Here is a 24847-nt window from a genome sequence, read left to right on the forward strand (position 1 = left end):
TTTTCACTGTTCTTTTCTATTTTTTGTCTTTATTTTGTTTATGTCCACTCTGATCTTTATCATTTTCTTCCTTCTACTCACTTTGGACTTTATTTGTTCTTTTTCTAGTTCATTTAGGTGTAAGACTAAATTGTTTATTTGGGATTATTCTTGTCTCTTGAGGTAAGCCTGTATCTATATGAATTTCCTTCTTAGAACTACTTTGTGTCTCATAGTTTTTCAGTTATTGTGTTTTCATTTTCATTTGTTTCAAAGTATCTTCTGATTTCTTCCTTGATCTCACCGTTAACTCATTCATTGTTTAGTAGCATGTTGTTTAGCCTCCATGTGTTTGCATATTTTTTTCAGTTTTCTTTTGGTAATTGATTTCTAGTTTTATACCATTGTGATTGGAGAAGATGCTTGTTGTGATTTCAATCTTCTAAATTTACTGAGACTTGTTTTGTGGCCTAACATGTGGTCTATCATGGAAACTGTTCCATGTGTACTTGAAAAGAATATATATTTTTTTCCTTGTAATGAAATATTCTAAAAATATCTACTAAGTCCATCTGATCTAATGTGTCATTTAGACCACTGTTTCCTTATTGATTTTCTGTCTGGGTGATCTGTCAATTGATGTCAGTGGAGTGTTAAAGTTCCTTGCAATTATTGTATTACTGTCAATTTCTTCCTTTATATCAGTCAGTATTTGCTTTATACATTTAGGTGCTGTTCTTTTGTGCTGGCATAAAATATCTAAAATAGATATTTACAAGACTTACACCCTCTTGGTGGATTGATCCCTTTATCATTATGAAACGCCCTCTTTGTCTCTTATTACAACTTTTGTTTTAAAATCTATTTTGTCTGATATAAGTATTGCTATTTCAGCTTATTTTTCCATTTCTATTTGTATGAAATAATCATTTTCCATTCCTTTACTTTCAGTCTGTTTTTGTCTTTTGATCTGAAGTGGGTGTCTTGTAGACAATATATGCATGGGTCTTGATTTTTTATGCATTCAGCCATCCTTGTCTTTTGATTGGAGCTTTTAGTCCATTACATTTAAAGTTGTTATTGATAGGTATATATGTAGTTATTGTCAATTTATTGTTTTCTGTTTTTCTAATTTTTCTCTTTTTCTTGTTTTATCTCTTGTTCTCCTCCTTTGTATGTTTTTGTTTGTTTGTTTGTTTGAAAATAATCTACATCTATTTATTACAACCCAGGAGTTAAGAATTTTTTTCTTTTTTATACAGAAGAAAGACGTTTAATACAATCACTTAAACAGCTCAACAAAATCGGAATCAGTTCGGTTCAAATTAACTTCGTATAACAATGAGCCAAGAAGTCTGGAGGGGACCACTGTCGGGGCCGCAAGACAAACCCCTGCCCAGAATGAAGGAGACTCCAAGGAGACCTCGCCTACCCCACCCACCTTCAGGACAAGCGGCCACACCTCTGGGCTCTCGAAACAGCTTAGGCACCTAAGCCCAAGGGTCAGGGTTCTGCACCCTCACCCAAGTGGGGCCTGGCCAAAAGGGCTGCAGCTCAGAACACAGGACAATGCCAAGCACAGCACAGGGACGGCAGCCCTGAGAGCCAGCTCAACAGGCTGCTTTGGGTGGCGCGGTGGGCCACGGTTTTCTAGTCCTGTGGCCCCCCTTTCCCTACTCCCAGCTCAGTTTGCAATGAACCAGTGAGGGGTCTGGTGAAGTCTGAGGGGCAGCATGCAGTCTGGAGCATGCGTGGGGCAGGAGCAGCCAGCCGAGTGCTCTGCTGACAGGCACTCTGCGATCCGCTAGCCGTCCGAGGCAGGGGCAATGGAGAACAGGGCTTCAGCTCTAGCAGGAAACCTTTCCAGCAAAACAATACCTGGTTTTTGGCTACACTGAGCTTCATTTGAACAAACACAAGCCTTGTAAGGGGTGGAAGGCCATCATCTCTGAGGGGCAGAGGCGGCGCCTCAGAGCTCAGTCTGGGGCATTCTGGGTATCAGGAGCAGGCACAGAGGAAGGTCGTCGGACAGAGGTTTCCTGCTGCTCTTTGGGAGTTTTAGTTTAAGTTCTGGTTAATTTCCTGCTGCAACTTCTGTGCAGGACCGTTCCTGGGCTCAATTTGCAGGAGGCTGTTGATGTCTGCAAAGCTGGATTTATAGTCCTTTAATGCCTTGTAGGCTTGAGCCCGTCTGTAAAATGCCTTCACGTTTTTTCCATCCAGCTTGAGGGCTTCTGTGCAATCCTTCACCGCTTCCTTGTACTGCTTCAGGACCAAATAGCAGAGCGCCCTATTGCTGTACGTGGCGGATTCCAGGTTACTAAACGAGAGGCTTTCACTGTACTTCTCAATAGCTTTCTTATGGTTTCCCTTCTTTACAAGCTCATTGCCTTCTTCCTTCAGAACTCTGGCTCTCTCCACATCCTCAGCAGAAGGCACTTTGCTCTTTGTACTTCTGGTTTCTTTGGATTTGCTTTTAGCTGTCTCCTTGTGGTTTTCCGGAGGCAAGGAATTCCACCTCTTCTGAGCTGAAACAGGTACCAAGGGGATGGAGGGCAGCTTCAGGCGCCACTCAGGCCCAAGTGAGTCCATAAGCGCTCTGGTCATCCTGTTGAGGCCTTCCACGGCTGACGTCACACTGCCATCAACCTGCAGCGCGGTCTTGTAGTCGACGGAGGCCTGGGGATACTTCTCCAGAGCCTCGTAGGCCGATGCTCGCCGCAGCAAGGGCTTTATGCCGAAAGGAACTAAGGCCAGAGCTGACGTGCAATCTTTGATGCAGTCTCCGCAGTTTCCATCTTTCAAGTGGCACGCTGCTCGGTTGGAGTAGAGAACACTTTCTTCTTCAGGGTCCGAAGAACCTTGCGCCTGCATCACTCGCAGCGCGCGGCTGTAGAAGGTGGCAGCCTCGGCGAACTGGCCGTTGCGGAAGCTCTGGTTGCCGGCGGCGCGGAGCCCCTCCACAGAGTTGGCAAGTTTGGGGGCCATCCCGGGACCGGCCGGCAAATGGGGGGCGCGTCCGTTCCCGCCGCCGAGTCTTGCGGAAAAGCAAGAATTATTTTTTTAGTATGTATAAGGATTAAGTTCATATGCTTTTGTACATAAAGATGGAGTATTATCCTTATTCTTCTTTTCCTGCACATACATTATTTCAAAGTAATACTCAGACGGATGCAAGAACACTTAACAGGTAATACAGAAAAGGAAAATAAGAAAAAGTTAAGTCTACACTAAATCTAGAATTCTCAATTGCATTTATTTTAAAAAGCACTTTAAAATATTAATATTTTAGTGTCTTAGGAGTCTTTAAGAACCACATTTTTAAAGTAGTGCAATGAAAAAAAAACACATATTATCGTAACCAAATACATGATTTATTTTTGGAGAAAAATAATTAAAACTGGGGTTTTTCCAATAAAGGAAGAAATAACAATAGGATTGTTACACGTTAATTATCACATTCTGTATAATGTGGATGTGCTTAACATGTATTCAATGACATATGAATGAACATTTGAGATTTAAAAATTATAAACCACTTGCCAATGTTGTAAATTAATAAATGTTTAAGTAAATACCTAGAAACAAGTAAATTTTATAAACTGAAGCCTTTGACAGTCTTTATAAATCAACCCAAATGTTAAGTACAAATAGTACAGTAAATAAATTCACATCTACTGCTAGTTTCCACTTAAGTTTTTCATAATATGGCTGTCTGGTGTTGCATTTGTAGATACTTCCTACAATCACATGGGCACCCCGGACTGTGACAAAGCTTTTTACAGCCACCAAGATCAACAACAGAGAATCTTAAATGTTGGTAACATTCATCTGTTTCAAAAGAGTCTTGTTGGTATATGGTCCAAAAAATGCCAAACCAGATGATGGGTCAATAAAGCCAGCCCAATAGCCTTCAGCTTCAAGAGTGTAGTATATTTCCTCAGCAACAACTGATGAACTTTTCTAAAGGCATTTCTCTTTCATTTTCTACCTCCTCGCTCCCATGATATCATTCTTAGTTTTCTGTGTTACAATCAGAATCATTAGTTTATTGGTGGCCATTTCTAGAAACAGTGGTTGAAATCTCTTCAGAGCAATTCTGGACATGTTTAGATTGCACAGTCTACTTTGGCACTTCAAAGTAAGTTTCTGCACTGTTAATTTCTCGTTCAATAGGTGTATCATTACCCTGAAATTCATTCACATATTGAGTCATCGCAAACTCATGTCTTTCGCTTGGTAAAGGTTCTACCAGAATATCAGGCAAAGTTTTAAGAAACCTGGATTTTCTTCTGTGACATGGTCCCTTTGAGGTGACGATCAAAACCTATGTTCCCAGGAAGCTGGAATCTCTGATCCTGAGATCCAAATGGTCCCATAGTTTCTTCACACCATGCTGTTCAAGAGCATATATCGGGAGGTGCAGTGGCCACGTGAGACTCATCAGGACCTGAAGATCCTGCAGTTGAAAAGGCTTTGGGATTTACAACTCTTTTAACTAAAGAATAAAATCCTGGGAGACAGGAAACCAGTCTGCCTCTGTTACAGAGCACGTTAGCCATTTCTAGCAGAGAGGACAAATGCAAAATATGTTGAATTTTGTAGAGTTATTCCAGTAACCACCACTGCCTCCAGCTGTCTCAGACCCATCTCTTCCCTTGTATGTTGATGACTTTCTATAGCTTTATGATTGGATTCCTTTCTTTTTATTTCTTGTACATCTCTTATACATTTTTGGTTTGTGGTTACCATGTGCTTCCTATATACCAAGCTATGTTTATAGCAGTCTATTTTAAGTTGATGGTCACTTAAGTTTGAATACATTCTAAAATCACAATTTTTACTCATCCTCCCATGTTTATGTTTTTGTCATTATTTTTACATCTTGTGTGTGTGTATCCCTTACTTTATTGTGCAATCACACATGATCTTCCTACTTTTGTCTTTTAACCTTTGTACTAGTTTTATAGTTGGTTGATCCTCTGCTTTTACTGTTTTCATTTGTCAGTGAGATTTTTTTCTTTCCTATATTTTCTTATATTTATTTTTATTTTTTTAATTTATTTTTTTAATTGGGGAACAGTGTGTTTCTCCAGGGCTCATGAGTTCCAAGTCATTGTCTTTCAATCTAGTTGTGGAAGGCACAGCTCACTGGCCCATGTGGGAATCAAGCCAGCAACCCTGCTGTTCAGAGCTCACACTCTAACCAAATGAGCCATCTGGCCTCCCCCTTCTTTTTATTTTTGATCTTTTCTTTTCTACTTCAAAATGTCCCCTTAACATTTATTGTGATGCTGATTTAGTGGTGATGAACTCCTTTAGTTTTTTCTTGTCTTGGAAACTCTTTATCCTTCCTTCAATTCTAAATGATAACCTTGCTGAATAGAATAATCTTGGTTCTAGACTTTTGCCTTTCATCATTTTAAATATTTTGTTCTAATCCCTTCTGGCCTGCAAAGTTTGTTGGAAAAACAGCTGATAGTCTTATGGGAACTTCCTTGTACATAACTAACTGTTTTTGTCTTGCTGCTTTAGGATTCTCTCTTTGTATTTAAATTTGGGCATTTTAATTATGACGTGTCTTAGTGTGGACCTCTTTGGGTTCATCTTGTTTGGGACTCTGTACTTCCTGGACTTGTATGTCTATTTCCTTTGCCAAGTTAGGGAAATTTTCAGTGATTATTTCTTCAAATAGGTTTCCCTTGTTCTCTTTCTCTCTTCTCCTTCTGGTACCCCTATGATGTGAATGTCAGTATGCTTGATGTTGTTGTAGAGGTCTCTTAAAACATTCTCATTTTTAAAAATTCTTTTTTCTTCCTGCTGTTCTGATTGGGTGTTTCCCACTACTTTGCCTTCCAGATCACTGATTTGATTTCTGCTTCATCTAATCTGCAGTTGATTCTTTCTAGTGTAGTCTTCATTTCAGTTATTATATTCTTCATGTCTGACTGGCTTTTTTTTAATTTTTAGTGGAAATATTGGGGAACAGTGTGTTTTTCCAGGATCCATCAGCTCCAAGCAAGTCATTGTTTTCAATCTAGTTGTGGAGGGTGCAGCTCACTGGCCCATGTGGGAATCAAACCGGCAACCTTGGTGTTATGAGCACTGCGCTCTAACCAACTGAGCCAGCCAGCCACCCCTGATTGGCTATTTTTTATGTTTTCTATCTTTTTGTTGAAGTTCTCATTGAGTTCATCTATTCTCCTTCCAAGTTCATTAAGCATCCTTATAACCAGTATTTTGAACTCTTTATTCGTAGATTGCTTATTTCTGTTTTGTTTGTTCTTTCTTTCTTTTCAGTTTTGTCCTGTTCTTTCATTGGGACATGTATTTTTTTTTTAATTTATTGGGGGTGACAATTGTTAGTAAAATTACATAGATTTCAGGTGTACAATTCTGTATTACATCATCTATAAATCCCATTGTGTGCTCACCACCCAGAATCAGTTCTCCTTCCATCACCATATATTTGATCCCCCTTACCCTGGGACATGTATTTTTGTCTCTTCATTTTGTCTGACCTCGCTTTGTTGTATCCAGTATTAACTGGATCTGTTATTTTTTCTGGTCTTAAAACAGTGGTCTTATGAAGAAGGTGTCCTGTGGGGTCCAGTTGCACAGTCTCTCTTGTCACAGGAGCCAGGTGCTCCAAGGATGTTCTCTGTGCAGGTTGTGCCTTGATTGCTACTGGCATGTCAGTGAATGGGCTGATCCTCAGGTTGACTGACTGTTAAGGCCCTGTTGCTAATACAGAGCAAAGCTGTTGGGTGGGGGTTGATCCCTTGGAGCAGGAGTCATTGTTCTGTACCAGCTGAGTCCTCTTGTCTGGTGTGTTAGATTTGAAGCTGGTTGAGTGGGGCTGTGGTGTGGTCTGAAGCCAGGGACAGGTTTATTGTATCTGGAGCCCATAGGGAGAGACTGTGGTACTGGTCAAGTTCAGTCACCACTTGTGTTGGTCTTGGGGCCATTTGGTAGGAGTTACAGAGTCATCTGTGGTCATTTTCCCACTTGTTCTGGCCTTGGGGGCACTTGAGAGAGCTATGCTGTGAACTGAGGCCAGCTGACACTTGTGCCAGGCTTGTGGTGGCTAAGTTGGAGCATAGCTACAGGCCAAGACTGGTCATCACTTATGCCAGGGTTGGGGCCTCCTGATGGGAGTTAAATGCAATTTGACTGGACTTGGGGCCACTTTTGCTGGACTTGGGGCCACTTGGCAGGAGTTACAATGTATACTGAGGCTAGCTGCTGCTTGTTTTGGGTTTGTAGACCTTTGAGAGAGTCTCCAGTGCAAGTCAAGGGCAGCCGTCACTCATGAGAGGTTTTCAGATTTGGGGGAAATTCCACAGCACAAGCTGAAGCAGACAGTTGTGTGGAGGAGCCACTGGAACAGGACTTGGCGAGGGAATGAGTTGTGTAGGGCAAGATGTCAGGTAATCACCAGTGTGGGGCAAATGGTGTTAACCAGGTTAACAGAGAGCACAGATTTTGCACCTGCCTGCTCTGAGCCAGTATTAGGAGTGCCTCACAAAGGAACAATGGCACTTGCCAGCACTTCCATCCCCTGAGAGAATTGCTCCGATTGGTCACCCTGAAGTTAGTAAATTTTGTTTTTTTCCCCTATATCCCTGGTGCTTTTCAAGGTGCTACCCCTGTGCTGGAGTTTAAGCAAGTGAGTCTGTGTGATAACCCTTTAAGAGAAGCATCTCCTGCAGCCCTTTGTCTCTCTGGAATGCAATCTTTGCTGGTTCTCAAGGCCAGATTTTATGGGGACTCCTCTTCCTGGCACTGGTACCTCAAGCTGGGGGACCCGATGTTGGGTTGGGACCCCTTGTTCCTCAGGGGGAACCTCCATACCTGATCTATCCCCCCTGCTTCTTAATCACTGCACAACAGGAGTGAACTTACCCAGTTCATATCTCTGTCCCTCCTACCCATCTTAATGTGACTTCTTCTTTATTACCCTTGTTATAAGAATTCTGGTTAGCTAGTCTTCAGATGGTTCTCAGTAATGGTTGTTCTATAATTCAGCTGTAATTTTGATGTGATCATTGGAGAAGGTGAGCTCAGAGTTTACCTACTCCACCATCTTGACTTCACCACCTTCTTACCTTTTTTTTGTGGTGAGATCTCTGAAAGATTTACAACACAATATTATTAACTATAATTACCATGCTGGACATTAAATCTCCAGAACTTATTTTCTTGTATAAATGAAAACACTGTACACTTTTATCATTCTCTCTTTCTCTCTCTCTCTCTCTCTCTCTCTCTCTCTCTATTATATATATATATATATATATATATATATATATATATATTATAACTTTACATTTTCTATTTCTTCTTGAGTCAGTTTTGCTAGTTTGTGTATTTCTAGGAATTTGATGATTTTTATTTCATTTATCTACTTTTTATTTGTGTAAAATTGTTCATTGTATTTTCTTATAATCTTTTTATTCCTCTAAGTTCTAATAATGTCCTTATTTCACTTCTGATTTTTAGTTATTGTCTTCTCTCTCTTTTTGTGTTTCAGTCTAGCTAAAAGTTTGTAAATTTTGTTTCTTTGATCTTCAAAAAACAACTTTTGGTTTAGTTGATTTTCTTTGCTGTATTTCTATTCTCTATTTAGTGTATCTCCAGTCTAATCTTTATTTTCTTCATTCTGCTAGCTTTGGGTTTAGTTTGCTCTTTTTCTAGTTCTTTAAAGTATAAATAAGTTATGTTTTGAACTCATCCTTTATATGTAGGCTGTAAATATACAGCTATAAAATTGCCTCTGAGCATTTCTTTCCCTACATCTCATATTTTGGCATATTGTGTTTTCATTTTCATTTGTCTGAAGATTTTTCTAATTTCTCCTGTGATTTCTTCTTTGATCCATGGGCTAAGAGTTGTGTTGTTTAATTTCCATATATATTTTTAATTTTCCAGTTTTTCTCCTTTTACTATTTTCTTGTTTCATTATATTCTGGTAATAGAAAACACTCTATTACTTTAATATTTTAAATTTATCAAGAGCTATTTTGTGGCCTAACATATGGTTTATCCTAAAGAATGTTTTTTGTGCCCTTAAGAAAAATATGAATCCTCTTGTTGTTGGGTTAAAGTGTCCTGTAAATGTTTAGTAAATGTTTAGTATATTGTAATATTGTTCATATCCTCTATTTCCTCATTAATCTTTTGTCTAGATGTTCTATACATTAATGAAAGTATTAAGTCTCCCACTATTATTACAAAACTGTCTGTTTTTCCTTAAAAATCTGTCAAAGTTTGCTTCATATATTTGGGGCTCAGTTTCATGCACGTATGTTATAATGTTAAAAATTCTTGATAAATGGACTCTTTATCAATATATAATTTACTTTGTCTCTTGTAAGCTTTTTTCTCAAAATATTTTTTTCTGATATTAGTATTGCCACCCCAGCTCCTTTTTGACTATATTTGCATGGAGCATCCTTTTTCCATCTTTTTATTTTAATATTTGTGTCTTTGGATCTAAATAAATCTCTTGTAGACAACATATAGTTGAATCATGTTTTTTAAAAATCTATTCTGCCCATCTTTGCCTTTTAATTGGAGCGTTTAAGCCATTGAAATTTAAAGTAATTACTTATAAGAACAGACACTTTTGCCATTTTGATATTTATTTCCAACATGTTTTATATTTTTTACTTTCTCATTTCTTTTATTACTGCCTTTTTTGTGCATAATTGATTTTGGGGGGTAGTGTACTCTTTTGATTCCCTTCTCACTTCTTTTTGTATATACTTTAAAGATATTTCCTTAGTATTTGCCATAAGGATTACAATTCATATCCTAAACTTATAATAATCTAATTTAAATTAATACAAATTTAGCTTTTATAGCATACAAATACAGGGGCCGGCCTGGTGCCTCAGGTGGTTAGAGCTCCATGTTCCTAACTCCGAAGGCTTCCAGTTCGATTCCCACATGGGCCACTGGGCTCTCAACCACAAGGTTGCCAGTTCAATTCCTCGAGTCCAGCAAGGGATGATGGGCTCCAGCCCCTGCAACTAAGATTGAACATGACACCTTGAGCTGAGCTGTCACTGAGCTCCTGAATGGCTTAATTGGTTGGAGCGCATCCTCTCAACCACAAGGGTGCCGGTTCGACTCCCTCAAGGGATGGTGGGCTGCACCCCCTGCAACTAGCAACAGCAACTGGAGCTGAGCTGCGCCCTCCACAACTAAGACTGAAAGGACAACAACTTGAAGCTGAACTAAGATTGAAAGGACAACAACTTGACTTGGGGAAAAAAAAAAGTCCTGGAAGTACCCACTGTTCCCCAATAAAGTCCTGTTCCCCTTCCCCAATTAAAAAAAAAATCTTAAAACAAAAAGAAGCACTGTCCCCTTTTATGTTGTTGTTGCTGCAAATATTACATCTTTCTACACTGTGTGCCAATTTACATAGGTTTGTAATTATTTAATGCATTTATCTTTTAATCGTGTAGGAAATAAAGTCACAAACCAAAAACATGATAATACTGACTTTTATATTTACCTACGTTATTTTTACCAGAGTTTTTTCTTCATATGGCCTTAAGTTACCATCTAGAGTCCTTTCATTTCAGGCTCAATGACTCCCTTTAGCATTTCTTCTAGAGTAGGTCTACTAACAACGAACTCCCTCAGCTTTTATTTGGTTACAAATGTCTTGATTTCTCCTTCACTTTAGAAGATAGTTTTGCCAGATATAGAATTCTTAGTTGACAGTTTTTTTTTCTTTCAGTAGTCAGCCCACTTCCTTCTGATCTCCATGGTTTCTGATAAGAACTCTGCTGTTAATCTCACCAAGCCCATGTACATGATGAGTTGTTGTTCTCTTGTTGCTTTCAAAAGTCTCTCTTTGTTCTTGGCTTCTAACAATTTTATTATAATGTGCCTCTGTATGGATCTTTGTATTTCTGCTTCTTGGACTTCAATAAATTTCTTAAATAGTTGATTGATATCATTTATCAAATTTGAACAATTTAGCGGCCGGCCCGGTGGCTCAGGCAGTTGGAGCTCCATGCTTCTAATGCCAAAGGCTGCCAGTTCGATTCCCACATGGGCCAGTGGGATTCCTTGTTGCCAGTTTGATTCCTTGACTCCCACAGCTGCGCCCCCTGCAACTAATATTTAATATAGCACCTTGCGCTGAGCTGCAGCTGAGCTTCTTGATGGCTCGGTTGGTTGGAGCCTGTCGTCTCAACCACAAGGTTGCCAGTTGGACTCCCCCAAGAGATGGTGGGCTGCGCCCCCTGCAACTAACAACAGCAACTGGACCTGGAGCTGAGCTTCACCCTTCACAACTAAGATTGAAAAGGACAACAACTTGACTGGAAAAAGCCCTGGAAGTACACACTGTTCCCCAATAAATCCTGTTCCCCTCAAAAAAAAAATTGAACAATTTACAACAATTGTTTCTTTAAATATTCTTATTGCAGCTTTGTATCCTCTCTTTCTTGAATTTCCAAATGCCTGTGTTGCTGTGCTTCATGGTGTCTCACAGATTTCATAGGCTCTCTTTATTATTCTTCATTCTTTTTTTCTCTGTTGTGTAAACATGATAATCTGAATTAACCTATGAAGTTCAATGATTTTTTTTCTTCTGCATTCTTAAATCTGCTATTGATAACCTCTACTGACTTTTTCATTTCACTTATTGTACTTTTCAGAATTTCTGTTTGTGTGTCTGTTTTGTAATTTCTATCTATTTGCTGATATTCTGTATTTAGTCATACATTGATCTCCTAATTTTCTTTAGCTCTTTGTCCATGGTGTCTTTCCTTGTTGAGAATGTTTAAAATCAGTTAATTTAAAGTCTTTTCTGGTAATACTATGTCTGTGCTTTCTCAAGAACAATTTCTGTTTATTTCTTCTGTGAATGGATCAAACTTTCTTATTTCTTTTTATGCTCTTTAATATTTTGTTGAAAAGTAGGCATTTTGAATATTATAACATGTTAACTCTGCAAAACAGATCCTTCCCCCTCCTCAGCATTTGGTTTTGTTACTTGCTATAGGCTTTAGTTATTTGTTTAGTGAGTTTTATAAACTATTTTTATAAAGTCTGTATTTTTGTCTCAGCTTTCAGGCTTTAGAAAAAACAGAGGGCAGTGACACTGGTAACTATAATTCTTAGAACATATAGCAGGCAGATGACTTTAGGTTGCCTAATTTAATTCTCACAACAAATATTTGTAGTGAACATCATTATTCTTACTTTACAGATGAGGAAAATTTGGTTTCTATTGGCCCTCTCTCCTAAGATGGGAATCTTATTTAGATTCCCATCCAGATCTGTCTGACTTCAAGGTCAAGTGCCTGTGCTATGCTACCTTTATTTTAGGAAAATTCATAATATAAGAGAAACTTAACTGAGTGGGAGCTGACAGAACAGTAGGCAGGAGGTGGCTATTGCCAGGGAGAGATGACCTCTTGGTAATAGCCAAGTGTTTGTTGAATCCTTGATCTCTTGGAGACTAGAGTTAAGCTCCAGTGGAATTGAGCTCTGAAGTCAGAAAGGTCAATGTGATCTTGGATGGGAGACTCCACACTTAACCTAAGTAAAGAGAGGAGACAGAAGAATGCAGAAGAATACCGTAACAGTCTAGAAGACTGAAAGATGACACATTGGCTTTGCCTACACACATTATTTAGTGGCCATTTCCAAGGTAGACAACACAAAACAAAAGGCAACATTAGCCATGCCCTTTCAGAATGGAAGGAGAGCAAATTCCCCCAGGTTGATCAATAGAAACTTTCCCCAATTTATCTCCACCTCCCCCTGGGAGAGAGTTTGTTTGTAGGTGCATCTGAGATGAGCAGAAAACTTTTTAGGAGGCTTCCTTCCCTGGGAGGTTTAATTGCCAGAGACTTGGGACAGAGTTGTGGCAGAAGAGGGGTCTCCAAGGATTTGTGAAAAAGAAACAGCAGAGGGGAGAACAATGGGTTGCAGTGAGGAGTGGCAGGGAATAAAACATCTCAGCTGGCTGCTGGACCTGATCCAGGGAGGGGTTTCTTCCACAGGTAACAGGGTGTGTGCTGCTCCCAGAAAGAAGCCTCCTCCTCCTGATGCAGCACACACCCACCTTACTTTCCTTTTGGATGAGGAGTGTATAGTAGCTGCATGATATAATTTTTACTTCTGGAAGGCTTTTTAGTAACCATTTAAAAATCTGCCAGGGTTTTAGCAAAAAGCTCTCCCAGATTCTTTTGTGTTCCTTCTTTCAGAATCCTTTTTTTTTTTTTTTCCATTTTAACCAATGCATTCCTTTAAAAACCTTTCCACAACCACCATGTATGTCATCAGATATTTCCCGCCTGTGGATGGGAAGTGTCCCAATCACCTCAGTCAACTCCCATTTTTACAGGTTAGGAGGAGATTCTAGAGGAGTTCTGATCACATAAGCCTTTTTAAGCCTGGAAATTTCTCTTCCCTGCCTTTCTTAGGTCCCTCCTGCTGTCAATTCAGGCCCATTTCCTTCAAGGAGATGAGGTGACCCCATTGACCTTCACTGACAGAGACCCCAGTGCAGAACCAACTGAGTGATCAGAGCAGCCCTCCATGGGTGGTGGAGACTGGTATCTGCCCTCCTCAATCCCCAGTCCTTCCTGGTGTCACTGATTACGTGGTTTCAGGTAAGGTTCTTCCTCTCTGTGTCTTGTATATCCTCTATCTGTTCTCAAATGCTTAAAATGTTTGTTCACCCCACAACTGTCCCTGCCATTCTCCTGCTTACTATTTCTCTTTGAGGTAGAGAACACTTGTGTGGTGGGATTTGGTTTCTAAAAACTTTTGGTTTTCTCCCCTAATTCCTTATTCTGTAGGTAGAACTAGAGAAGACATGAGGACTGTTTCATCCAACCTGTCATTTTACAGTTTAGGAGACTGAGACCCAGAGGAAAGAAGTGGCTTCCTCAAGGTTTCACTACAGGTTTTAGAAAGGGTCAGCACTATTTTGTCTTTTCAAGTCTAGGGAAGATATGACAATGGCTACAGGCCTAAACTGACCCCTTCAGGGTACTGAGAGAGCTGTCTCTGTCTGATGAAATTTGGCTGTTAGATTTTGAAATACAGTGATAAAGTTCTCTCCTACCAAAACCACATGTGCCTATATTTCTAACTCTCAGAAACAAGTTCCTAGTTGCTGTGCTCCCCCACATATATGCTGATCCAAATGTTTATTTGGATATTGTCTCATATATACCTTCCTGTCAAAAGACAGTCAGGGCTATAATATTATTCGGGAAGACAAGCTTTGGTGTGTCTGCTCCCTTCTTTTCCACCCTGAAATTTCCTTTCTCTTTACAAGAGCCGTCCCATGGTTCTGTCTCCTCTTTCTGCTGCAGGGCTGTCTGAGAAAATTCCCAGGTACACCTTTACAGGAGTCTGTTATGCATGGCTTGGGGCTCTTGCAAGTCTGATATGAGGGGTGCAGGAAGGCATTCCTACCCTAAAACACTTTCTGCTGTTGCCCAACTGAAACTGTGTGTTGTACTATCTGGGAAGGCTTTGTCAGGAGACATTTACATCTTAGTTGGTGGCAAGGACTTAGATTGAAGTGGGACCTCCTACATAAGAGATTAGCTTCTCTGATCAATTGACTAAAAAGCATTTATTGGAAATCAGTTGATTCATCTGATAAGAGTCAGAGTAAACAGTGTCCAAGTTTCCTCTTGATGTGAAAATTCTGATATCCAATGCAATGCACTGGATTTTTTTTAGAAAAAAAAAAGTCCCTTCTCATTTATGTTCCTCTTGCCACCACCTTGTCCAGAGCATAACAAGTGACACAGGTTGTGGATATCATCATAGCTGCCACTCTGTATCGAGCACTTACTATGTGCCAGACTCTATAGTAGGCACTTTTACATACATTATTCTATTTATCCTCACAGCCATCATAGATGATGAAACCAGGGCTCAGAACAGTTAAGAAACCTGCCCAAGATCACACAGCTGGTGGCCATCTCCTTCTTGGACCATCACGGCTGATTCCTGGCACTTCTTTCCCTCCCTGGTAACCCATCTCTCTGCCATCCTGTAAACAGGCTTTGACCTGCTCCTTTGCTCCACAATCAACAATGGCCACAATTTATCGAGTCTTTTCTGTGTGAACCAGGCAAGAGCCTGGTGCTTTTGAACACATGAAAACATTTCATCTTTATAACAACACTGAACGGTGATTATTCTTATCTTCATTTTGCAGATGAGGTAAAAGATCCAGTGAGCACTTTCCCAAAGCTAATAATTAGCCGAATCCTAGCTCCTAACTATGACCCAGTGATGCCTAAGGTCTCAACCTGACCAGGCTCCCTCCACTATTCTCCTGAGTGGACCCCATACTCAGATGATGGGCCTAACTTTCTTCTCCATCAACACTGCTTTTACGTCTCTGCCTCTTCCCTCTGCCTGAAATATTTGATCGGCTTCTGCTTAGCCTCAGGTATTCCAATTATTCTTCAGGATCCAGAAGACCTCTCCCGATTCCACCAAACAAATGACAATTTCCTCCCCAGAACCCTTAAGGGCAGGGATAGTGCGTCATGGCACCTGTCAAATTGCCGCCTCTCCTGAGAGCTACATGCACTTGGGTAGCTCACACAGAGACTACACACAAAGCCTTTGTGCTCAGTAAACACACATAAGGTTGGAGAAATCCATTCTTGAACATGCAAACACCACCACCAGATAAAAAATTTCAATTAAACAATAAAAGGTGGGGTCTTTTCACTTTTTTAAAGAATAAATAAAACGATGGACTTTCTGTACTGAACTATGCATGTAAGATTTTGCACACAATTTCAGGGTTCATAGACCCCCATATTAGGAACATTTCATGTTCTGTTGGTCACCAAGGCAACACTTGATCAATCAGGAACTTACTGATTCTGGACACCAAATGCTTTGAGAAAGAGGAGTGATCACTAAGAAGGAGGAGGAGGGAATTGATGGAAAAGTGAAGGCTTTAGGGATGGGAGGAGAGGGCCAACTGGAGTGTCAGCTCCCAGGAAGAGGCTGGAGTCCTTGTTCAGTGTATTCTCAGCACTAGGGCAGTGCCTGGCACATAGTAGGTGCTCGATAAATGTCTGCTGGATGAATGAAGTGTCAGGGAAGGCATTCCAAGCAAATGGGATGATGTGAATACAAGCACACAGTCTGACCAATACAGACATGGTTGGACTTCGGTTTATTGAGATAGAGAGGAAAGCTGGGACTGAAGGGAGAGGCCTGGAATGTCTGGATCTGCTGATTTCGTCTTGCAGGCTACGTGGAGCCTTGGTCACCTGAAAGAGGACAGGCTCTTGAACAACAATGGGGGAGGAACCTGGGAAGGGTGAGGCCATAACTGGTGTTTCTGTCCAGATTGGAAGCAGCTGATCTGGTGCCTGAGGCGCCAAGGGCAAGTATGAGAAGACCCTGAAGTGGGCAGGGGATGCCCAAGTGAGCTGGAGGGGATTGAAGGCAATGCAGTCTGCTCCAACACCCTTCCCAACAGGACCGGGAGAGAAGACACTGGGTCCTCACAGCCCCTGAGTCCCAGGGAGCTCATTATGGCATTGGTAATGGGAGTGCTCTGTCCCCTGCCTGGCTGCCCACTTCATTCAGGTGTCCCTTCTCTTCCTGTGACTTGTCCCTTCTGTGCTGGTGTCTTTGTCCTGATCCTTCTCTCCTACCATCTGAGTTCTCCTTTCTCACCAGGTTTGTCGCGTCCAGCGCAACAAGGGCAGTAAGGGTGCGAGAAGGGATGGTTTGGGTTAAGTTTTTAAGAAAGAAACAAACAGAAACTTAATGCAGTTAAATCTCTCCGAAGGCCAGGGGTCTCGCAGTCTCAGAGGACTGGAGCCCAGAATAAGGCCGACTGGAGGTTTTTATTGATAGACATACAAATACAAGAAAGTAACATTGATTTTTACACAGTCTGTGAGACTCATACATCATAGCAGAAAAATGTGTACTCCAATCACCCTTTGTCTGTAAACAGCCAAAGCACAAGGTCCCATGATGTCTTAACTACCATATGTACCCTCTCAGGGTCAAGTCTTTCATACTGTAACAGTTCCGTTGAGATAAGTGGAGAGAACTGATCTTTATTGTCTTCATGACTTCTCTCACAAACAGGTACGAGAGAAAAGCCAGAGCCAGCAGTGGCTTTTCCTTGGCAGGGGGAAGGGGAGGCAAGGCCCCTTCCCGTATTTTTCTAAGGCAGCTCATCGGGCATCTCCACTCGGTTCCGCCTGGCTTGGGTTGTATCTCCCGTGAGTTATCTTACCCGTCCTTGGCTGTAAACCATCTTGTGGAGACCAGATAGAGAGACATAAGGTTTAAACACAAGGATAGAACAGAGTCCCAGAAAGTCACAGTCTCACAGACTCTTCTTTCCTTAAGGAAAGACACGGGGGGACAGTTGGCTAGGCTGCTGTGTGACTACACATGTCTACTTCCTCTTATCTATTGCATTGTGTCTGTTTTCTGACTTTTCATCTCTTCTGGGGAGATAACATTTCTGATATTCTAACATTTTCCTTCTTTATGTTTCTCCATTGTATCACAGCAGTTTATCTTTTCTCCCTTTTCCTTGACATTTTCCCATTATTCCTTTCATATCTCCATTCCTCTCTGGGTCTATTGTTAATGTTTCTCCTCATTTCTCTCCTTTCTGGCTGCTCACCCACTTTCTCTTGGGCCTCCTTGCATTGTGTGCTGTCGCTCTATGAGAGTTACTGTCATTTTCTGGGATGTGCTTCTCAATTTGCTCCTATGTGCTGTGACCATGGTGTGTCTGGCCAGGTAGATTTGGCAACAAAGAATTCCCCACAACACCTGGAGGAGACATTGAAAATGGTATCCAGTTGATGTTACCTTCTCTCTAAAATACATGTTAAAATATGAATTCATTATTTTTACTTTTTTCCAAAAAATTTCTAAATTGTTACTTATTTTATGTATTTAAGAATGTTATGCTACAAAGGAAGCTTAAAGAGAAAAGATCTTCCAGATACATCTGTTACCTGCTCAGGACAATATGTATTTCAAGGAATACATAAACACATGCTTGTCAAAAATTCAAACAGGTCAAGCTAGAGTCCCTCCTTGACCATGATCCCCACCCGACCCTAACCCTTTCTCCAAAGGTAACCACTGTTATCATACTCTGCATCCTTCAGTACTTTGTGTGTGCGTGTTTCTCTTGTTCTTGCCTCCCCATACTTAATATCACTAAACTTTCTGCCAACTTGATGGGCAAAAAGTTGTATCTGTCTTAAGTTTAATTTCTCTAGGTACTAATGAAATAAGCTGTCTGATAATGTGCATTTGGATTTTTTTTCTGAGAATTACTGCTCATTTTATTTATCATTTTCCTATAGATTTGTGGGTATTTATATATTTTAAATATGAAAAGGAGTGATCCTTTTCTAGTAGTATGTGTTTTAAAGAGTATTATAAATATTTATTATTAGATATATTAGATATATTATGTTCATTCTTTGTGCCTTATTTAATGAGGTCATTCCTATTCAAAGGTCATAAACACATTCTCCTATATTTCTTCTAATAATGTTATAAGTTTTTCCATTTGGTTCCTCAATCTGCCAGGAGTTCATTTATGTGTGTGGGATGAAGTAGGGATCTAATCTTTTTCCAAAACACGTGAGCAATTGTCTCAACCATTTATTGAATAGCACTTCTTTTTTCAGAGATTTTAAATTTTATTATTTAAATCAGATTGTAAATTTTCACCTATATATGTGTGTGATTCTGGATTTATTCTGTTCTTTTGGCCAATTTGCTTCTTCCTTCACCAATACCAGACTCTTTATATTTTGATAACTGATGAGGCAGTTTTACTTTTCACTCTGAACTGTTGGACATTGTTTAACTTTTGCAAAATTATTTTGGCTATTTTTTCAACAAATATTTCTCAAGTTTCTGCAACATGCTGTGCATGCATGTTGGTTCTCACTTGGTCAATTTCCATGACAAATGCTTTTTGGGTTCACATCAACATTATGTTTATGTGGTTATTTAAAGTATATTATTGTCTCACAAAAAGTCAAATTCAAGAGGCACAAAATCATATACCGTAAAGACTCTCTTCTCAAGCTTAGATCTCAGCAATCTGATTCTTCTGATTCTTTCATCTGAAGCAAAAGTGTTACTTGTTTCTTGTTTCATTCCAGAGCTTTTACTTATAGTATATACATACACACACACATTTCTTCTTTATACCTGTATATGTAAAATGTAATATTATATAATATTACATAATATTATATATTATATGATATATAATAGAGTATAATTATATGACTATAACATGTAACACATAGTTTCTATAATATGTAATATAATTATGACAAAATTATACAGTACGTGATATGTTGTATGTACAATTATACTATATACTACTCTGTTCTGTGCCTTTTTCACTCAACAGTATAAATTGGAGAGAATTCTATATCAACACTCAAAAGCAACCTATTCTGTTTCTTATTTGCATATTATTCCATGGTTCGTTGACTCTTTCCTCTATTGATGGATATTTAGATTGTTTGCAATCTTTTTTCTACTACAAACAAATCTACACCAAATCTTATTGTCTAGGCATCATTTTACATATATGCAATACACCTGTAATGTATTCTTGTAAATAGACCTGCTTAATCAAAAGGTATTTTTGTTTTTTAAAACTCCATTCCATGAATGCTCCTTTTTTGTTAAGATCTTATTCTTGTTTTATGTTTATATTATCTTTATGTATCTCACCCAATGTTGATTGTGAGAATTTTAAAACTTTTTATTTCCCTGAAGAGTCTTTCCATTCATTCATATTGTTTTGTTGGTTTTCTTTTCTTATGAGGGTGACAACTTTTTTCAGATGTCTACTGATCCTCAATTGTCTGCTAATATTAAAATGTGGGGTAATAAAAACAAGTTGGGTGCTCCAAGCACATGGATGTGGCATGTCAGTAGTGGTTTCACTCTGGGTGAGATGATAGGGTTTTTATGTTATTTTTTTAAAAACTCAGACATCAGTATCTTTAGATGTTTCCTGTACTGTCAGATTCCTGGATTAGGGCAGAGAGCTTCCCAGAGCTGAGTGGATGATGAGGTCAGTGACCCTCCTTTGGTCACATATCACTTTGCGTTGACAACAGACTCACCTCATGCAGGACCCCCCAGCCTCAACTGCCCTGGAGAATTAGTTTTCTACTTTCTGCCAGGCTGAGGGAAGGGCAGGGCCCATCTGTGTGGAGTCGGGAGGGATCTGTGCTTCTGTTGTGGACTTTCGAGCAAGGCCTGGTCTCAGTTTCACCTTCAGCACAACTTAATCAGTGCCTCTGCCTTCTCAGGTCTGCAGGTTACCACCCACCCACCTGCTTCCAGTTACAAAGAATGTTGCTGTTGTATTCTGTCTTCTCCTCACTGTGTTTGTGGGCACTTTCCTGCTGGGGGGGTTTTCAGAGGGAACAGGAACTGTGTGCTCAATCGGCCATTTTAGCCTAGAGGTGGTGTCCTTTGTATATCATGGTTCTCCAGATGCTGTGTGTTCAATATAACCTTTAGTTATTCTCAGGCTACTTAGATGGAAAACTGGAGGACTATTCCTAATACACTCTCTCTTCTCTCCAGGCCATCAGACAGAATTCTTCCTCCAAGTACAACTGGTTTGCAGGATTGCTTGTTCAATTCCTTCTCCTCTGCTCCTTGCAATAAGTTGCATCCCAAGGCTTCCTCAAACCAGTTCCTTGCTTCCACTGGCACCACCTAGTGATTTTGGTTTTGTCCCTATCTTTGCAGAGGTTACTTTGTGGTTTATGTTCACAGGTGTCCTTTTTCCATTTTCTCCTTCACTCTTCTCAGTTTCTACTCCTTTTGCTGTTCTTCCCAATTTTGTCTTGTGGATTCAGCTTTCAGCCATCCTAACTTCGTTCAACATGGACTGTGCTTCTGCTCTGGCTCTCCTTACTGTTTTGGGTAACATCTACACTTCTACACTGCCATCTTCAAACTACAAGTGTCCTTTGGGTTTTAGTTGGGATCACATGATTTTACAGATTTGTTTTGGAGAGAATTTACATCCTTACAGTGTTGAGCCTACGTAAGCAAGAATATGCATAGCTTTCTTCAGGCCTTCTTTCATGCCTTCCAAATGTTTCATCATTGTTACCCTTAGAGTTCTTTCCTAGGTACTTTACAGGATTTGTTGCAATTGTGAATAAGATATATTTGTTTTTTCTACTACTTTTACTTATTGGTTGGTGGTATAAAAATGAGAAAACTGCTAGTTTGCATGTTGATATTATATATAACTTTGCTTTAAAAATTATATTTTCACATTCCTTATAAAAATGTGTAAAATGCAAATAACTTGGGGAGACATAATCCTTAATCCCACTCCCTAGAAGAAACCACACTCTTAATATCTTGGCATATTTACTCCCACTCTTAAAAAAACTCAGTAGATATAAATTTTTGCTCAATATCTTTTAAAATGTCATAAATATCTCAATGACTACATATTCCTTTATTATGTGATTGTACCATAACTTTCTTAGTTATTCCTTTGGGTTGGGCATTTCAGTTGCCTCTAGTTTCTCATTTACCAAGTTTCTCAGGAAACACTTTAAGCTTTCATATCTGAAAAAGCACAAAATTAATTAACCTTCCTCTGTCTCAGTTTCCCAACTTGTGAAATGGGTAATTATCAATCTTTCAGGGCATTTATGAAGATTAAATGTGAGGAGTAATCATCATGGTGCCTGGCACATGAGAAATGCTCAAGTAATGTCAGCCATTATCACTTCTAACCTACTAGGCATTGGTTGTTATAAACTTCAATTTAATGTCACTCTATAAAATGGTATTGTTATCCTTATTTAATATAAGGAAACTGAGGTTCCGAAAGGTTATGTAAGTACCCAGTTCACACAGTTGGTAAATGTCTTTGCTGCTTTAGTACTTTTTCCTGATTAAGCCAATCCTTGGGTGAGGCTGGCTTGGAGTTTTGTAGGAGAAGCAAATATGAGGCCTGGAGAACAGACCAATTCCTAGCAGAGGCAAAAGCAGTATCCACTTTAGCAATAAAGAGCTTAAAATTTGCTTTTCAACTATATGCAGAAACTCCTAGAAGTTAAAACAACACCAACAGTTTACATCTTTGTTAGAGATTGTTTTTCTAAAAGGGGCCAGGCCTATTATCCTAAACCAAATAACATTAAAAGTAGGCAACAACACATTGGGCAAAGTTGTGGTATCCTCATAATTACGGCACTAAACATAACCCTCCTGCTTCCAGACCCCAACCCTCCCATGGCACATCCCTCTGCAGGAACAATGGCCTGGATGGGAAACCAGACTCTCATCTCCCACTTCGTCCCTGGGCCTCTTCACCTACACACCACTGTACCACTTGCTCTTCTCTATCATCATGGTCATGTTTCTGGTGGCCCTCTCTGGCAAGGGGCTCATGATCCTCCTCATCAATGTGGACTCCCGCCTACACAACCCCATGTACTTCTTCCTCGGCTGGCTGTCACTCATGGATGTCATGCTCATCTCCACCATTGTGCCTTGGATGGCTGCCGACTTCCTCCTGGGCCAGGGCTCCATCTCTTTCACAGGTTGTGGGCTCCAGATCCTCTTCTTTCTCACCCTCCTGGGGGATGAGTGCTTCCTGCTGGCCTTCATGGCCTACAACCACTATGTGGCCATCAGCAACCCATTGAGGTACTCGGTGGTCAGGAGCCACCGGGTCTGCTGGCTCATGGTGGGAGGGTCCTGGCTGTCTGGCCTGAAAGACGGGCTGATCTAGGCTGTCTTCAACCTGCGCTTCGCCTACTGTGGCTCCCAGGAAATCGACCACTTTTTCTGTGAGGTCCCCGCCGTGCTCAAGCTGGCCTGGGCTGACACCTCCGTCTATGAGACCATGATCTATGTCTGCTGTGTCCTCATGCTGCTCCTGCCCTTCTCTGTCATCTCTGCCTCCTACCTGTGGATCCTGATGGCCGTTCTCCGCATGCGCTCTGCGGAAGGTCGGCAGAAGGCCTTTGCTACCTGCTCCTCCCACATGGCAGTGGTCTCCCTCTTCTATGGGGCCGCCATGATCACCTACATGCGGCCCCAGATCTACCACTCCTCCAAGCAGGACAAAGTGATCTCTGCCTTCTATACCATGATCACCCCTATGCTCAACCCACTTATCTACAGCCTGAGGAACAAGGAAGTGGCTGGGGCTCCCAGGAAACTCCTGGGGAGATGTCCTTGTGGTGGGGGGGCAGGAGTAGGTTGTCACTGGCTCCTGCAGATGTGGGCCCTGGGGCCGGGGAACCTGGATTAGTCCATTGTGGTTCAATTGGAGGAGAAACAAATGTACCCTACTGAAAATAAAAGGCATTCTCTGACCAGAGAATTCATCATATTAGCACGTCAATTTAATCCATCGTGTCCATGCTGAGTGTGGGCAATGTGGAAGGAAGCCTGGACCTACGGGCCTACAAAAAATGAAAGACACAGTGTCTTTACTCCACAGCTGCCGGGAGAGTTGGCAGGCGCCAGGTCTCAACTGTGTCCTTCTGTAGGAATTGCCCATGACTGAGGAGAATGCACTGTGCCCAAGGTCATGCTTCGCTTTGAGGGGATGCCTAAATCCTATGACTGGTCAATGTAGGATATAAAGGCCTGGCCGCCTTGCCTCAGTTTGACCCTATATGGCCATCCCAGCTCCAATCTCCCTGCAGGAGGCATCACAGGCAACTTCTCCCTGCATCTAATTGTGCTTCCTTGCCTCCCTTTTGCCACAATATGTTTCAATCGTGAGAGCACTCTCCAATAAACCTCCTGCATCCAAAGCATGTGGCAGTCTACTTCCAGGAAACCTGACCTGTGACACATGGAAATCTCAGGGCCCCATTGCATGGTTGGTGTTAGGGAGAGGTCAGAAATGATGTCATGGAGATACCTAAGACAGGTTTAATGCAGTAATTAAAAACTCAAATGCCCTCAGACCTAGACAGAAGGTGACAATGAAAGGAGCCATCTGGTAAGAATAGGGCCAGATGGGATACTCACTCTTTGACTAATGTCACTCAGCTCCTGTGCTCCACATAGGGGAGGTGAGCTTTGAGTTGAGCAGGAGATTAAGTGAAAGTTGGGTATATGCTGGAGGAGCAACCATAGATGGGCCTTACAATTGGGTCCTGGGAACCCAGAGGACAGCACCAAGTACTGGGCAGAGCAAAGGAGAGGACAGAGAGGTGTGCACAGTAGGACCCAGACATAGAAGAAGGGCATTGACGTGTGTCCAACTTCTCTGCGATGTCCATGAAGATGACTCTCAGATCTTCAAGTGAAAAGCCAATTATCTCTATCATTGTGCCAACATCAGTGGGCAGCAACTGTGATTTCTCACCCTGAAACTTGCTTCAGGATGTGGCACCCAGCTACCTAGAAATAAGTAATCACCAACCACTGAGCAAAGCAGGGATGTGGGCACACATTTTTGCATGGGGCTATGCATGATAAAAACAAAAAAATGACAATAATAAAATATAAAATTTAAATCTCCCCTTCAAACAGAGCCTGAAAACAAACAAAAAACAAAACATAAGTCAAATCAACATTCTAATTTACTCAAGATGAAATTCATATCATAGAAGAATTACACAAAAAATTAAAATAGTATGTTGAAGGTGTATGAAGGGACAAGTGAAAGTGTATCTTCTACCAAAATAGAATGCAAAATAGTAAAGAAAAATAGTCAGAAATGAACTATGAATGGTGACAGTAAAAAACAATCAATGAAAAATATGTGGGATAAATACTGCATTAAAATTTTGATAATGCAGTAGTTGGAATA

The 24847-nt window shown here is 40.6% G+C and overlaps 2 protein-coding genes and 1 pseudogene across 2 annotated transcripts; 1 reads left to right on the forward strand and 2 right to left on the reverse strand.

Moving 5' to 3' along the window:
• Window positions 1-1377: 1377 nt before the first annotated feature.
• Window positions 1378-3022, reverse strand: LOC117016465 (mitochondrial import receptor subunit TOM34-like). Its single transcript, XM_033095720.1, has one exon. It carries the CDS (start codon window positions 2965-2967, stop codon window positions 2038-2040), a length of 930 nt encoding a protein of 309 aa, XP_032951611.1. The 5' UTR covers window positions 2968-3022; the 3' UTR covers window positions 1378-2037.
• A 637-nt stretch (window positions 3023-3659) lies between these two features.
• On the reverse strand, window positions 3660-4541 carry LOC117017083 (methylmalonic aciduria and homocystinuria type D homolog, mitochondrial-like; annotated as a pseudogene).
• A 2861-nt stretch (window positions 4542-7402) lies between these two features.
• LOC117017033 (olfactory receptor 56-like) lies at window positions 7403-23329 on the forward strand. Its single transcript, XM_033096927.1, is given in 3 exon segments — window positions 7403-7409; window positions 7620-7648; window positions 22289-23329. Coding segments are annotated over 3 exon segments (1077 nt in total).
• The last annotated feature ends 1518 nt before the right edge of the window (window positions 23330-24847 follow it).

Source organism: Rhinolophus ferrumequinum, chromosome 24 (assembly GCF_004115265.2).
Source record: "Rhinolophus ferrumequinum isolate MPI-CBG mRhiFer1 chromosome 24, mRhiFer1_v1.p, whole genome shotgun sequence".
NCBI classification, from domain to species: domain Eukaryota; kingdom Metazoa; phylum Chordata; class Mammalia; order Chiroptera; family Rhinolophidae; genus Rhinolophus; species Rhinolophus ferrumequinum.

What these genes read in the sequence shown, in the direction of transcription:
- LOC117016465 (XM_033095720.1), bottom strand. Translation starts at nt 2,967, where the DNA reads ATGGCCCCCAAACTTGCCAACTCTGTGGAGGGGCTCCGCGCCGCCGGC.